This window comes from Pelodiscus sinensis, chromosome 11 (assembly GCF_049634645.1).
Source record: "Pelodiscus sinensis isolate JC-2024 chromosome 11, ASM4963464v1, whole genome shotgun sequence".
NCBI classification, from domain to species: Eukaryota; Metazoa; Chordata; order Testudines; family Trionychidae; genus Pelodiscus; species Pelodiscus sinensis.
Window position 1 is genome coordinate 35,516,076 of NC_134721.1, and position 16,208 is coordinate 35,532,283.

The following is a 16,208-nucleotide window of genomic DNA, read 5'->3' on the forward strand; positions in this document are numbered from 1 at the left end:
CTGTGTATGTGTATCCCCAAGTGTATCTCTGTGTGAGTATGCATTTGGGTATATCTTCCTGTGTGTGCGAGTGTGCATGTCTGTGTATCTCTGTGTGTCTGTCTCTGTGCATGAGAAAGCGAGGTGTGTGTTTCTCTGTGTGTGAGTGTGCACGCAGGCATCTCTGTGCACGTGAGATGTATATCTCTGTGTGTGAGAATGAATCTCTGTGAGTGAGTGTATCGCTGGGTAGCTGCATATGCGAGAGTATATGTATCTGTGTAAGTGTGAGACAAAGTATGAATGTGTGTATCTGTGAGAAAGTGTGTGTGTGGGCATGTATCTGTGCATGCATGTATGTGTGAATGTGAGAGAGTGAACATGCATGCATACATCTCTGTGTGTCTCTCTGTGTGTATGTAGCCATGTGCATTTGAACACGTGTATCTGTGAGTGAGAGTGCGTATCCATGAGCTGAGGGGAGGAGCCAACATGGGAGGGGCCAGGATCGTCCCATACAACAGTATACAGCCCAGAAGGTCCCAGCCCTTTTCTCAGGATCCAGCTCCCCCACTCTAACTACTAGACCTCAGGTCCCTCATGAGCTGGGGACAGAACCCAGGGGTCCCGATGCCCAGCCTTCCACTCACCTAGTTCTCTTTGAGGTATCTCCTCCCTACCTCCCCAGTGGCTCATCCCTGCCCATCCTTTGATGGTTCCATGAGTCTAGAGAGGAAAGGCCTAGTGAGGTGTCATCAGCAGCGAAAAGTCCAGTGCCGCTCCCTGCTCCTGCCTGGCCCAGGATTCACTGAGCAAAGCCGCCTGAGATGGCTATGGGGCACTGCACGCATAACAAGGAGAGTGCCGGGGGAGATGTGGGCAGGAAGGGGGCTGGGGAAAAGGAGGGCCATGTCAGAGATGCTGGCTCAGGGGTCAGAGCTGTAGCAGGGGGATATGATGGTTGTCCTGTGCCAGAACCAGGGCTGCAGTGTGGGGATGTGAGGATGTTCCTGAGCTTCGAACATGTCTATGGCTGTGGGGGACATGGTTGTGTCCCCGGGCCAGGAGCAGGTCAATAGCAGGTGTGTGTGTGGAAGTGGTTGTCTCCCTGTGCTAAGAGCAGGTCGATAGCAGGGGTGGGAGGCAGATGGGATGGGTTGTCTCCCCGTGGTCAGAGCAGGTCTATAGCAGGGGTGAGGGGAGGCAGTTGTCTCCCCATGCCATGAGCACGTCTATGGCAGAGGAATGCTGTCGTCTCTGTGCCAGGATGAGGGCTACAGCAGGGGATGTAGTTGTGGCCTTACGCAGGATCAGAGCTTTAGCGCAGGCTGAGCCTCAATACAAGGAGCTCTTGGCTCCTCAGCTCCAGGACAGTGGTGCAGCCAGCAAGCCAATTCCTTCTGCTCCAATTGTTGCACTGTGCGAAGCCAGAGCCTTGGAAAACTCTGGACCCACACTCCATTTCACCTCTCCTTGTGCAGACAGGCTGTGCTGGGGTCAGGAGACAGACACCCCCAGCTGGCTGCGGCTCCCCCAGCTGCATGGCTTCTCCCTCCCTGTAATAGCCCAGCCCTGCCCCACAGCGCCTCCGATCCCTACCCAGCTCAGCTGCTTGGGTGAAGCCTGCAGTGTGCCTCATTTCCCTTGCAGATCACAGGCCTAAGCAAAAGTACCTAATATCCCTCCTGTAATTACTTATAGAGGTGTTTGTGCTGGAAACATCAATAGAAGTGTGCTAGGAGTGGCAGGCACTACGTGCTCACATCTGCCCCTGGGGGGGCCAGCCAGGTAGCCCACCCTCCCATCCATTTGCTCTCTGTGCAAATGGGAGGTAAAGCTAGTGAAGGATCCATATGCTGAGAGACAGGTCAGCATGTGCACAGGGCTGGTGTGCAAACAGCCAGGGGAGATAGTGCACAACGTGTGTGAAGGAGAAAAGCAGATGCACACATGCACCAGGACAACCCCCCCATGCACAGCAAGGCACACACAAAAGTATTAGCTCCTCCAGGTACGCACACACCTGGTGTGGCACACACACACATGTGCTATCACACATACACAAAGTAACATACACATGCACATGAACTATATCACACGCACACAGGGTGTAGTGCACACAGGTGCCATGGCACACAAACTCAGGGGGAGCACACACGCATGGACTAGCACAGTCACAGACACTCATGGTGCAGCACACACACGATAAGCACACACATATCCCCATAAAGCATGTCCAAGAGTCCAAGCAGAGACCTGCCCCTGAGTGTCTGGCACTGCAGTTTTCTCTTGCCTGCAAACACCATGGAAAAGACACCTTGGCTTCGAAGTAGGAATAAGAGATCCTCCAGAAAAGGGCTTTATTCCGGAGGATCACACCAGTCTAGATGCTTTTTTCCGGCTTTTCCCCAAGCCGGAAAAAAAGCGGCGGCCATGTTTATTTAAATCCCGCGGGGGATATTTAAATATCCCCCGCGGATTTCCCTATTCTGAAGTTGGAAATTAACATGCCTCTTCCGGAGAAGGGGCCAATGTAGACGTAGCCCTTGTGTGTGAGGCAGAGGGGGCTAGCCACTAGCCAGGAGGTTCCCATAATCCTCTATCTATCTACAGGCAACATCACATCCATTTAATGTACACCCGGGACATGGTCTGCAAAAGGCAGCCTAGAGCCTGGACTAGGGGACTGGGAGCCGGTTTGGCGGGGTGATCGGTAACAGTTTGTGTGTGGGGGAGGAGGCGTTGGATGGAGACAGTAGACATCATATGGCCTCAGCCCCTGTCTCCAGCAGGGCTGTGGCAGGAGCGAGCTGTGGGGGACACATGATCCATTAGTGGGCTCCCCAAGGGGAGGCCAGCAGCTAGGGAAGGTGGGTGGCGGGCACATGCCCAGGGACCCCTTGCCAACTCCATTCTCCATTGCAGCTAATTGTCTGGGAAATGACCCATTAGAGGCAGCACAAGGACATTAGGTCTCATTAGTCTAGGACTGCTCAGAATAGCAACCGCTGCCATACAGTGAGGGAGGGAGGGAGGGAGGGAAGGAGGCAGAGACTGTGCCTCTCCCTAGCCCTTATGTTGGGGGGCATCTCCATTTGCTCTCCCGGCATCCCAGTCTCCTGGGAGTCACCTCCTGGGAACAAATATCCTTCCAGCCCGCTGCCTGGCAGGCCCTCTTCTCTCCCCCTTTTGTGCACCCCCCTCCAAGAAAACTAGCCTGTGCACTCAGAACACAATAATTGGGTCCCTGCTCTCAACCCCCCCAACTCTGCCATGCCCCTCACAGCCCCAGCTACAACCCCCCAGACTCTGCCTCCTCAACTTCCAGGCTCACCATAGACTCCCCTGACACTATCCCTTCCCCATAATTTCCCACAATTCCCCACAGTCACTGGGCCCCCCTCCTACTCCCTCGCATGGACCCCTTACTGCATTGTCCATACCTCACAGGCACCTGCAGCCAATCCTGCCCCAGAACCTAGGCCCTCCATGGACTCTCAGCCACTGCCACTCCTATAAGCTATCCCCAAACCACTGGGCTTCTCCTGACTACTCCTTACTTGGGCCCCATAAGCACTGGGGCTCCCCCTCTTCCCATGCCACCCATGCCACAAAGATCTCCCTCTCCCAGGCCCCCAGACATGTACCCCTTTCCACCCGCCCCAAGGCCCCCCACCCCTGAGATCGCCTCTCTCCATAGCCCCCTTGACTCCTCAGCCACTAGGGCCATCTGTCTCTGGGCCCTCTCAGCCATGTCTCTCTCTCTCTGCCCTTCAGAGCAAAGGGGGAGCGAGGCGGCTAATGAGCCCCAGAGCTCCCATCACTGCAGTACTCCCGAATCTCTGCCGTTTCCACGGCAACCCTAATACCCAGGGCCCTCCCTCCACCTGAGCCTGCCCTCCAGATGAGAAGGGGGGATTAACCCCTTGCAGGCTGCAGCTGTCCACCTAAGGGACAATGGCTGCAAGGGTTCCACAGAAAGGGACAGAGTGGGAAAAGGAGGGGGGGGGGTCTTCAATGCTCAGCCTGCTGCTATCTATGACAGACGCAATGCAGCCAATAGGCCCATCCAGCCTGGTAACTCCATCCCACAGTTCAGACTCAGGGGCCGGTCCAGCCAGGTTACCCTCGGCCCCTTCACTCCCCCAGCTCAAACCTGGGGGGCTTATCCAACCAGGTTACCCTCGGCCCCTTCCCTCCCCCAGCTCAAACCTGGGGGGCCCATCCAACCAGGTTACCCTCTGCCCCTTCCCCCCCAGCGCAAACCTGGGGGGCCCATCCAACCAGGGAACCCTCTGCCCCTTCCCTCCCCCAGCTCAAACCTGGGGGCCCCATCCAACCAGGGAACCCTCTGCCCCTAACTTAAAGAGCAGACCCAGGGGCCCATCCAGCCAGTAGCCCTCAGCTCCAAACCCCCAGACCAGATCTTGGGGCCCATCCAGCCTGGGATCCTATCCCCCCCCAATGCTACGCTGCTAACAGAGGCTGGAGATGGAACCCCGCCCGCCCCGTGCAGTCCCTCGAGGCAGGTGTTTCTTTCTTCTGGATCCCAGCTCACATGTCCCTGCCCTGTGCTATCAGTCCCTGCAGGGGAACACAGACACCACCTCCCACAGGTGCTGGAACTAGGAGTGCAGGGATGTGGTAGTGCCCCCTGGCTTGAAGTGGTTTCCATTATACACAGTGTTTGAGTTTGACTGAATGGCTTTCAGCGCCCTGTCCCCCATGATACAGATTGTTCAAATGCCACTGCTAGCCCTTGAACCCAGCCCCTTGAGACTGGACAAGGGGTCAAAGGCCCCAGCTCCCATCTCCCAGCTCCTGAGCCCTCCCCTGCCCTTGGAGTGGGTGCAAAAGGCCCATGTGCCCTTCTCCGTAGAGTGGCCTGTCACAAGCCTGTCGCATGTGCACACATCAGGGGATGGGCCTGAGTGGGATGTGGCTCACCCACTTTTAATCCGGGCTCCCCCAGGCAGGCCAGGCACAGGGGCTGACCCTGCTGCACCCGGCACTCTGGCCAGGAGTGGGGCCGGGGTGCAGGGAGCTTACCAGCCCCACCATTGCCTAACCACCTGAAGTCGGAGCCTGACCAAGTGGGCCCTTCTGGCTATGCCATTGGCATGCTTAGCCACATGTGCACACACCCGCACACACTCATGTGCACGCACGGACACGCTCACCCACATGAACACGCACGTGCCCTCTGCCTTACGGACCCTCTGACCGAAGAGAGTTCAGCTCTCAAACAAACAGCTCTATACAACAAACTGTATTTCCGCCTCATAAGGCTGGGAAGAGCAGCCTAATAAATTCCCCTCCCGTGTATTGCAGCCAGTCGGACGGAGCTGACGCTCGCTCTCGCTTGTCTATCCCCCTTCCTGATTCCCAGGGAAATCGCGTTTGCTCGGCCCCGGAATTCAATTGTGCGGTGTCTATCGGAAACGCACGCACTCCCCTTGGCGTACCTCATGAATTACAAAGTGCTCTCCCTTCACGCCAGAGAAACTTGGTGCATAGAGCCCCTTGCAGTCCTGATCACAGCCCCGCCATCTCCATAGCGCTAGTTTGGGATTGCAGTTGGAGCTACAAAATTATTGACTTTAGGGCAACATCTCAAGCCACTTCTCCACACTCTAACAAATCAGCCCCATGGATCTATCTGGCATTTCCCACCCTCACCACCCCAGATCAGGTACTGGCCCCATCCAACCTGGTATGACACGCCCCTGCTGATTAGCCCTATGGGCCCATCCAATCTGGTATTCTCCTTCTCCCCCTGGATCAATCCCATAGTCCCATCCAGCATGATATCCCTCCCACCCCCCCACTCCGGATCAACCCCATGGACCCATCCACCCCGGTGTCTCTGCTGCCAGCAGTGTCAATATGGTGCTTCTGAGCAGGCATGCTTATTTCACGGCTCCCCTGGGAAATGCTAGGGGGAAGGGGCCAAGGCTCCTTTCTGAGGGTATGTCTACACTACCACCCTAGTTCGAACTAGGGTGGTAATGTAGGCAACCGGAGTAGCAAATGAAGCCCGGGATTTGAAACGAGGAGTAACGGTAGTTCGGAATAGGAAGCCTAGTCCGAACTACCTAGTTCGTGCCGCGTGTAGCCGTGCGGCACGGAGTCCGCGCTAGCGGACATTTAAAAATGGCGGCGCCCGGATTTATGCAAATGAAGCCCGGGAAATTCAAATCCCGGGCTTCATTTGCAACTCCGGTTGACTACATTAACTACCCTAGTTCGAACTAGGGTGGTAGTGTAGACATACCCTGAGTGCTGGAGATGCTCCCAGTGCCCTGAAGCCTGGATTCAATTACCCCAGTGCTGACTTCTGGCATCTCACTAAGTCAGACCAGCTAGCAGAGACTGCACTGGGAGCCACGAGCCTACCCCCAGCTCTGGGAAGCATTGGGTCTAGTGTTAGAGCTGGGGGCTGGGAGTCAGGGGCTGGGGGTTCTTTTCACAGCTCTGTAATGACACCTTCCTTCCCAGGGCCTTAGGCTCTTCACTGGTTACCAAGCTCAGCTCCACAGTGACGGGCATCTCAGAAGTCCAACAGAGGCTGGGCTTTGGCTGGGGCTAGTTAGCAGGTAGATGATGGAGTGTGATGGAGAAGCCCAAAGTCCCTGGCAAGCTGGACCCTATGGAAATGCACTTTCCCTAGCTTCTATGCCCCCACTCTGTGGAACACAAGGCCTGGGAGGGTCTGAGGTTAGCTGGGGCGCTGGACAGTGACCCAAGCCTCTGGGCGCTGCACTGAGCCACATGGAGAGCAGCAATTAATTCATAAAAGCATCTGTGTGTGAAACCCATAAATCCTTAGACTGCTGTAACTTGTAGCGGGACACACCATAAATAGTGTCATGGCACCATAACCATGGGCCCAAGCTGGGGCTGCCTTGATTAGCATATTAAACTGCACATTTGAGTAATAATTAATGAGCGGGTTAATGCTGTAAATCGCCTGCCAGCCAGGAACTGATAGAAGCCACCAACGGTTTGCCAGAGGCATGGGAAAGAGGACAGTGGTCTGCCCCATCCTCGGCAGGACAGAGCAGGCACCCAGATCCTACTTGCTGGGGAGCCCATTCGCCAGCTGTGACCACTAGAGACTCCTCCCAGAACTGGAAGAGAACCAGGAATCCTGGCTCCTATTAGCTCCCACTTTCCTCCTAGAGCAAGGGACAGAACCCAGAAGTCCTGACTCTCAGCTCCTCCATCTCCTCGCCTTGCAGCACATTCCCCCATTCCTTATTGTTCATCCCACCCCACCCCAAGGCAGCAGCATCAAGCTTTTCAGGACTGTGTCCTTAGCCAGCCATCAGGGCCTCTGTCCCTTGAATAGTCTGTGTGTCCAGTGAGCCAGGAGGGACAGTTCAAAGTGTCCCCTGCTGTCCCCCACTGGGGAGGAATCTGTCCTTGCTTTGATGTGCATCTGCAAACCCTCCCCCCCTGCTTTCCCTGCTGGATACTGCAGGCTCAGCATCTGCCTGCTCGCTGGGGGAATTCAAGGGGCTGCTCTGCCAGAGCTTAATGACAGACGAGCAGACAAGGGAGCGGGGAGGGAGAGCGTGTTGGCATGGCCAGGGAGATCCTCGCCTTCCTCTGTATCTCACGGCAAGAGCAGTCTGGGGAACCCACATCTGCATTATGGGGAAGGTGGCAAATGAGGAAGGAAGGAGTGAGAGGACAGGAGCGAGCAGGGAGGTGGAAATGGAGAAGCAGCAAGGGCGGGGGAAAGGAGAGAAGGGGAGGGATGGAGAAAAAGAAGGAAATCAAGGAGGGGCAAGGGGAAGAGGGTTGGGGAGAGGAAGGTAAATGGCAGAAAGGGAGGGTGGAAAAAGAAGGATGTGAAAGTGGGGAAAGAGAAAAAGAGGAATAGAGGGATGGAGACAAAGGAGGAACTGAAAGAGGGAAGGAGGAAAGAGAAATCCCTATAGCGATGACAGCATGAGGCAGCACCTGCCCTGTCATGCTACGTGACCCCCCCCCATGAGCAGTGGGGGTGCTTGCTGGATGGCATTAAGCTAAGTTGGGAGGTGTCATGGGTCTGATGGCTACATGAGGTAATGTTAACTACTAGTGGCCTTAGCGGGAGGGGTGGGCTGAGGGCATGATCTAAACACATTCACCTCCCAACGCTTGCATGAGCCAAGGAAGCGAGCACAAACCAGCCAGGACACCTCCCTGTAGCACAGCACCCCCGAGTGCCATGCTGGGACCAGCACTAGCTGAGAGGAGACTGCCCCCTAGTGAGCTGCCCTACCCCTTGCTGCACAGCACCCCCTAACACTACATGGGTCACTGGAGTCAGCATTCACTCTGAGGGGACAGAACCCCCCATCTCACCCGCCACCCCCTCACCTCAGCAATGGCCCCCCCCCAAGGTGGGGTCTCCCAGCCATGCACCAAACAAGGCCCTGGGGCTATTTAGAATAGACTCCAAGCCGGGCAGGCTCTCAGGGGGGTTCAGCACCAGAGCTAGCAGTTCCAGCAGGACGGCAGCCCAGGGGAGAGAGCAGACCTCCGCTGGGGGTCCCCTCGTCCAACACTCCCCTGCTTCATTTGGCCACAACAGCAACTGGGGGTGGGGCAGGTGGCAAGCTCAATCTTCATGAGTAACTGCATCCCCCTTGGCTCCACAGAAACTTGTCCTCTCAGGCATCTGGGAGCACGGGGGCTCCCGCATGATCAGGGCTGTTTGGCTCCAAAGAAGTGCTAGTGGCAGAGCCACCATGGGAAGGCTGGGAATCCCCCACAACCAACAGCACCCAGACAGAGCACCTCCTTTCACACTAGGCCAGAGCAATTAGCCAACACATCTAGCCTCGCCCTTGCCCATGGTTAAAGGTGGGGAAGGTGAGGCACAGAGCAGAGCAAGTACTGCCCCACAAACGTCTCATATGGCAAAGTGAGAAGTGGGGTTGGAACCCAGGAGTCCGAATCCCGCCCCCTCTACTTTCAGCACTAAACTCTGTTTTCTTCACAGAGCTGGGAACAGAACCCAGGAGTTCTGGCTCCCAGCACCCCCCTAACTGGTGGAGGAGAGGGTGTGATGCTCAGAGAGGGAGGGGATGTCACTTGTACTGTCAGGCCATGTTGGGGCTGTTTGGGTTCTGAGCACGCACACCCTGCTGACCTGGCTAATCGCAGTTGATCTCATCACTAGGTCCAGGGCTGGCTCAAGATGGACAGAGACTGGAATAACACCAACACTGAAACCAACCAGCCAGCACTGCAGGGAGAGTCACACCGTGTGAGCAATACAGGGCCTATGACACACATACTGCAACCACTCCACTTTCAGGGCCAGGCAATAGAACCCGGAAGTCCTGTCTCCCAATGCCCCCAGTCCAACATATCCCATTTCTTCCTGAGCCAGGCAAAACTCTTGGCCCCCCAGCACCAAACCAGTCCATTAAACCCCACTTCTTCCCCTCCTCACATACACGATAATCCTGCTACCTGGGCAGAGGGAACTGACTGCAGTAAACTGAAAGGTGGGAAGTGAGGCTCCCTGGACATGATAGGGAGGACCAGGTGTGTGGGGATCTATTGTGTGGACTGGCAGGACACCCCAATGTGCGTGGTCCTAGTTCCATGCCCCACCCTGCACAGGCTACCTATAGACAGGGGTGAAACCTCCGTGCTCCACACAGCCACCACATCCCAATCAGCCAGGTGGGCAGGCCCAGGGGTTACATAATGTGCAGGGTGTGGAGAGCTACGTACTTACCACAAGTATATATGTGTGTGTGGGGGGGGGGAGAAACAGGCAGAGCCTCCTCCCTCCCCCCGCAGCTGGTCTCTTTTTCACCCCTGTCTTCATCTCCAACCCTGGCTCCTTTCACCCCTTCTCTTTCATCTCTCCCTCTCCTTTCTTTTCACTCTATTTCCTTTTCTGCCCACTTCCTACTTCCCTCTCCCCCATTCCACCAGGCTGAGATCTAAATCTAGCACTGAAGAGATCGCATAATCCATTCGCAGTGGCTGGGAGGGCCTACCCCTTCCCCCCATGGCAGAGCTCCCCTCACCAGTACCTACCTCCATCAGCTGTGCACACACCAGCTTCTAAGGATCCAAGATGGGTCAAGGATGGGTCAAGCAGGGTGGGAATCCAGCAACCAACAGAATGTATTCTAGTCAGGGGGATGGGAGCTAGGATTCCTGGGTTGTATCCCAAGCTATGGGTGGGAAGAGGAATCTAGGGGGTGAGAGGAGGAGGACTGGTTCTATCCCTGGATCTAGTTGGCCAAATCCTATCCCAACTCTGTGCCTCAGTTTCCCCTTTGGTACAATGGGGTTAATTATATCCATCCCCCCACCAATGGGCATGAGCTAGCTCTTTAGTGCCCACTCTGATTCCCAAAACAGGAAGCAGGAAGTTGTGATGGGGACGGGCGTTAATTCACCCTGAGTGTAATGCTGCCTTCCAAGCACCAATAGCTCACTCCATCACATAGCACCAGCACCCCCCCCCCCCATACATGTGGGGCAGGGACTAGGTAGCTGCCTGATGGAGGAAGGATTGTGCTTGTATAAGACAGCTAGTGATCCCATCCCCAAGCCTAATTTCTCTCTCCCTTTCCTTCCTCCTCAGCACTCCCCACCTGTCCCCATATCTGACCCTAGCTCTTACCCCTCTGCCTAGTGTCCCCTCTCTCCCCACCAGAATGGGTCTGGGCCAGTTGGCACAACCCCCCAAAAGCCCACGCTTCCGCTCACTGCTCAGAGAGTGAAAAGGTTTCACCGGGAATGGGGAGAATTGTGCTTGGGGAGGGGACAATTGTCCTGGGGGATGGATGCTTGTGGGGGTAGGGGGAGAGGGGAATTAGAGGAGTTTGCCGGGGCTCAGCTGGCAGTGAGTGGGGCTGAAATGGAAGCTGCTGTGGGGAAGGAGGACTGGCAGGGGGCTCCCTCAACCCCAATCCATGCTCCGAGTGCATGAGAGCTCAGGTGGGTGACCACCACCATGTGGGGCACAACACCCCTAGACTCACAGGTGGAGTTTGTTCGGGGTCAGTGCCGCAGCCATTGGTTCCCCCCCAAGTCTGAGTGTGCCAAGCTCAGCGAGGGCACATAGTAAAGTGATACACTGATGGCAGGACCTGCCCTGAAACACAACATGAGTTTGCCAGGGCTCAGGTATGGAAGAGACAGAAAGGGATGCATTGACAACAGGACCCTTCCCACCATTCCCACCCCCTCACGTATGATGCAGATTTGTCACGAAACAGCAAAAGTGCCAAGGAACCACAATACAACCCCCTCCCAATATCTGAGACAAGTTTGACAGGACTCAGCTATGAAGACCAGAGGGGATGCATTGACTCCAGGACCCCCACCCAATCTGTGATACAAGTTTGCAGGGCTCAGCCAGCAACGCCAGCAGGGTGGGATGAATTGAAAAGTTGATTGGGCACAAAAAGCTCTCTTCACGACATTCCAGATGAGCAGCAAGGCCTGGCTTGGGGCCCCTCTCCTGCCTTCTTTGAAGCAGTGGGGGATTGGGGACAGGAATGTGAAGGATGAGGGGGTGGGGTTCCCGGAGTGGGGGGAAAGGATGAGATCAGGAGAGGGAAGGTACCACAGGGGAGGGGAGCAGGATTCACCAGTGGGGGAGCAGGAAGGACTGGCGAGATACTTGGGGAGAGGAGCCATTGGGGAGCAAGAGTACTGTGTGAGGAGAAAGAGGGTGGGATATTAGAGGATGCTCTGTGGAGACAGGCTGAGGAAGAGGAGATACAATGGAGGCAGAGCCAGGGAGGGAGGTACCAAGAACGGAAAGAGGGGAGGGAGGGCATACCAGGAAGAGGAACACACTGTGAGAGGAAAGGGGAGGAGAGGCACTGGGAGGGAAGCAGGGCGGTAGGGGGTATCGAGGGAGAGAAGCCATGAGGAGCAGGGTTGCATGCCCTATGGGAAAGATGGAGGGATGCCAGTGGGCGAGTGTCCCCACTGTGCATGCTGCAAGTAAGGAAGGGTGTGTGGTGAATGGCAAGAGCCACTATGTGTGAGAGGGGGAAGAAAGGGTGGTGGGGGGAGGGGAGGAAAGAGGATCCCTAATTACCATGCCTACTACAGGTGAAGGGAGGTGTGCAGTGGGTGGTGGAGGACACTGTGGGGAAGGAAAGGATATGGGTGGGGGTGGGGGGAAGGAAGCAGAGGGGATATCAGGGAGAAGGGTGCCCATCTGAGGAAAGGCATGTGGCTGGTGGAGATGGTCACCTCACAGGAGGTAGGAGGGTGGGCACCAGCAGGGAGTACTGGGGCAGGAGGAGATCCTGGAAGAAGGGTCCCCACTTACTATGTACAATGCAGGCAAGGAAAGGCCTGTGGTTGGTGGTGATGGATAAGGCATGAGGGATACTAGTGAGGAGGGGTCCTCACCTACCATGAGTGAAGAAGGGCATGAGGCTGAGACAATGGACAATGCGCGGAGACAGAGGAGACCATGGAAGGTTGGGAGGTGGGGAGGGGATACTAGAGGAAGGAAAAGTCTCCACTTCCTGTGACTCCCATGGGAGAGGAGGGTGTGTGTGGCTGATGGCAGTGGACACTGTGCACAGGGTTGGATGGTATGCAGAGGAAGCAGAAGAGCATACAGAGTGATACCAGGGAGAGGACATCAGAGGGGAGGAAGGAGGGGATACCAGAAGAAAGGAAGGGTCTCCAGTTACTGTGGCCGCTGTGTGTGAGAAAAGGCCTGTGGTTGAGGTTTTGGGCACCATGTGGGTGCTGGGAAGGAGGAGAGGCTGTAGGAAAAGAGCTGGTATGGTGAGGAGGGAGGAGGCTATCCTGGGAGATACTGGGGCAGATAGGAGGGATGTCAGAGGGGAGGATGGAGGAGATACCAAGAGAAGGCAGGGGTCCCTACTTACTGTGGTCACTGTGTGTAAAAAAGAGGATGAGACTGATAGTAATGGGCACCATGAAAGAGCTGGGAAGGAGGAAATACCAGGTAAGAGAGAAGGGGATATTGGGAGTATGGATACTGGGAAGAGGAGGAGGAAAACTGGATACGTAGGCAGAGGAGGACTGGAGTAGATGGGGATATTGCAAAAGAAAGGATATTGGGGGATACTGAGGAGAGAGGAGGAAATGCTGGGAGGGAAGAGAGGACATAGCAGGGGAAGAGTAACGGTGAGAGGAAGGGCTACTTGGCGAGTATGGGGGCAGTAGAGGATATCAGCGTAGGAGAAAAGGAGGGAGGGAGGACTTGTTTGATATGGGAGGACTGTAGGAAGAAATATGGGAGGGAGAAGGGCACCCAAGAGGGATAGGGGGAGAAGATAGAGGGTACCAAGAAAAGAGTAGGTAAGAGAAGATTATCTGAGGGATACTAGGGGAAGAGTAGGGGTAGAAGAAGGGGATACCTGGTGGATTTGGGGGGGGAGAAGGGGATACCCATGAAGGAGTAGAGGAGGGAAGAGAAGAACCTGGTGAGTATGAGAAGAGGGGATACCATGGAGGGGATACTGAGGAAGGAAGAGGGAGAAAGGGATGCTTGGTGCATATGGGGACAGAATTGAATACCAGTGAGGGGATAGCTGGGGAAGAGTAGGGGAGGGAAAGGGGCCCAGGTGCATATGAGGGGGGGAATAGAGAATACTGAGGAAGGGTTAGGCACAGGATGAGGGGATACCAGGGTAAGGGAAGGAGGAGAGAAATGAAAGTTACCTGGGGGATATGAGGGCATAGGAGGATATAAGGAGAAGGAAGAAGGGACACCAGGCAGGTGGGGATACTGAGAAAGGAAAAGGGGAGGGAGGAAGGGATATTTGGTAGATATGTGGAGAGGAGAGGATACCAGCAGGGTAGGAGGGGAGGTAGGAGAGGATTCCTGATGGAAATTGGGGAAGTAGGGGATACCAGCAGAGGAGGAGAGGGAGGAAGGGAGACCTGGTGGATATTGGGAGAGTAGGAGATACCAGTGGAGGAGGAAAGCAGGGAGGAGGGGATACTTGATTGCTGGATAAGGGGGATAGCAGGAGATACTAGGCAGGGAGTTGGGGACACTAGGGGATACCAGGAACAGAGAAGGAGATATTGGGAGGGAATAGGGGATACTTGGGAAGGGTCCTCACTTACCATGGCCGCCACGGGTGAGAAAGGGCGTGCGGTTGATGGCGATGGGCACCGTGCCATGCTTGTTGTGGAAGTGGTGCACGTGGTGTGTGGTGCTGAGACTGGAGGACACTCGTGCCGCCCCAGTTGGCCCAGCCAGAGCTGCCAGCACTGCTGCTACAAACACAGCCCATGGCACCCCCTGCCCTGCGCCCCCACCCCTGCTCCTCTTCCTCATGGCGTGGGGCGCCAGGGAGGGGCAGGCAGCCCCCAGGGGAGTCACGATGTCAGATCCCAGGCACGCCGCCGTCCATACCGCGGGTTTGCACGCCGATGGGAGAAAAACACCCCCCAAATCACCAAAAATCCACCTGGCAAAAACCACTGGAGAGCAGGAGGGAAATGAAAAATTGTTAACCCCCCTCAAAAAAAAAAATCCAAAGCAGCAAAAAAAAAATAAACTCCGGGGTCAGATCGATGGATGGATGGACGATGCCTCAAGATTCCTCTCCTCTCCTCCCCCGCCTCCACTTCCACACTCCTCGATTCACAGAGAAGTCCCCATCCTTCAGTATCCGGCGGCAGCACTGTACATCCAGCTTCCCCTGGGAGGGGAGGACGGGAGTGGGATGAGGGGGGTGGGGAAGCATCAAAGGATCTCCAACATCCAGGGAAAGGGGGAATGAGAGAAAAGAGCCAGAGGACAAGTACCAAAAAATGTAAATAAATGAGGAAAGGATGGGTTTCAATTACAGTCGTGCATCATCCTTCAAGGGGGGGCAGAATGGAGGGATGGAGACTGAAAAAAAGGAAGAAAAGAAAATAAACGAATGAGAAAAGGCAAGGGAAGGATGGGGAAAAAAACCCTGAATTCAGGGCAGGAATATGGAGCCGAGGAGGCGTCAGGGCAAGCAATGGCTGGGGTGAAGGATTGCCGATGGAAGGGGCTGGCAAAGGAGAGATGGGGGTAAGAACTGCAGATGGAGGGGGCTGGCAAAGGAGAAGAAAGAAAAGGATGAAGGCAAAGGCAGCACGGCAGACAGAGAGCGCGAGAAGGGGGAGCCGAGTGGAATGGCACCGCGCTCGCTGGAGTGTGCTGCAGAGGAGAGGGACGGCTGGAAGGAGGGAGCGAAGAAGGGGGGTCGGCGGAGGGAGGGAGGGGATGGGGGGAGGACCAGAGCACCGAATCACTCCGAAATCTAATGACAACGTTTCCAAGCTCCTTAATTCATTGCACCTGGCACCCTCCCCCCCAAGGCTGCTGAATTACTGAAGGCATCTCCCCCCAGCCCTCCTTATTTTCTGGGGGGGGGGGGCTTGCGAAAGCTCTTTACAGATGCACCTCTCTTCTCTCTGATCTCTTTCTCACTCCCTCGCTCCCCCTCTCCTCCATTTTCAAATTTTCCCCGACCTCTAGCGTGGGCTGGGATCCACTCTCTATACCTTCACCCCCTGAGACCAGAACCAACCCCTTATATCTTCACCCCCAGACAGCAGAACTAATTCCCTGTCTGTTCACCCCCTCAAGACCAGAGCAGACTCCCAGTATCTTCATCTTTCCCCATTCTGGATCCCCACCCCTTTGCCTTTTGGGCAAGGTTGGGATGCAATCTACAGACTGAGTCCAGGTGTAATATACCTTCCACCCTGATTATTTACCCACTCACTCACGCCCGAACGAATATCTTCCCTCCTCTTTGTAAGAGAGCCCCCCACAGCGGTCCTCTCCTGCACACTGCCCCCCCCAAGCAAAGTGATCATATCCCCCCTGCACAATTTCTTTCCCCTCAACCACCTTGCACCCCAGCTTTGAGCTTCTGTACACACCCCTGCACGAGACACAAAGATACCCACCAGGCACGTGCATTCACACAGGTACACGCATGCACACTCAGGTGTGCACATACACAGTCACACACACACAAGCACAATGTTTTCTCCAGAGCAGTTTGCTTTTTCCCCCAGCTAGAGGTTGTGTTGGGGTGTGTGTGTGTGTGTGTATGTGAATGAAATACTTCATACTTGGTGTGTGTGTGGGGGGGGGGGGGTTGTTAACCCTTTCTTAGATAGCTAGAGCCAAGCAAGACCCTGGCAGATTCTATTTTAATCTCTATAGCCCAAGGCTAACGAAAAATCTGACAGATAAAAATACAGAA

General features: G+C 55.4%; 1 protein-coding gene across 29 annotated transcripts in view; it reads right to left on the reverse strand.

Moving 5' to 3' along the window:
- The window catches only part of NRXN2 (neurexin 2), a 354,461-nt gene that overhangs the window by 102,605 nt on the left and 235,648 nt on the right, over positions 1-16,208 (reverse strand). For 2 of the 29 annotated variants that reach the window (XM_075939221.1, XM_075939220.1), the window contains exon 1: positions 14,077-15,183. The exons of 25 other annotated variants lie outside the window; for them this stretch is intronic. In XM_075939221.1, coding sequence (XP_075795336.1) covers positions 14,077-14,290 — 214 coding nt within the window. In that variant the 5' untranslated portion in view covers positions 14,291-15,183. Of the gene's footprint in view, positions 1-14,076; positions 15,184-16,208 lie in introns of those variants that run through there. 2 more of the 29 variants (XM_075939219.1, XM_075939218.1) reach the window with 1 other exon arrangement.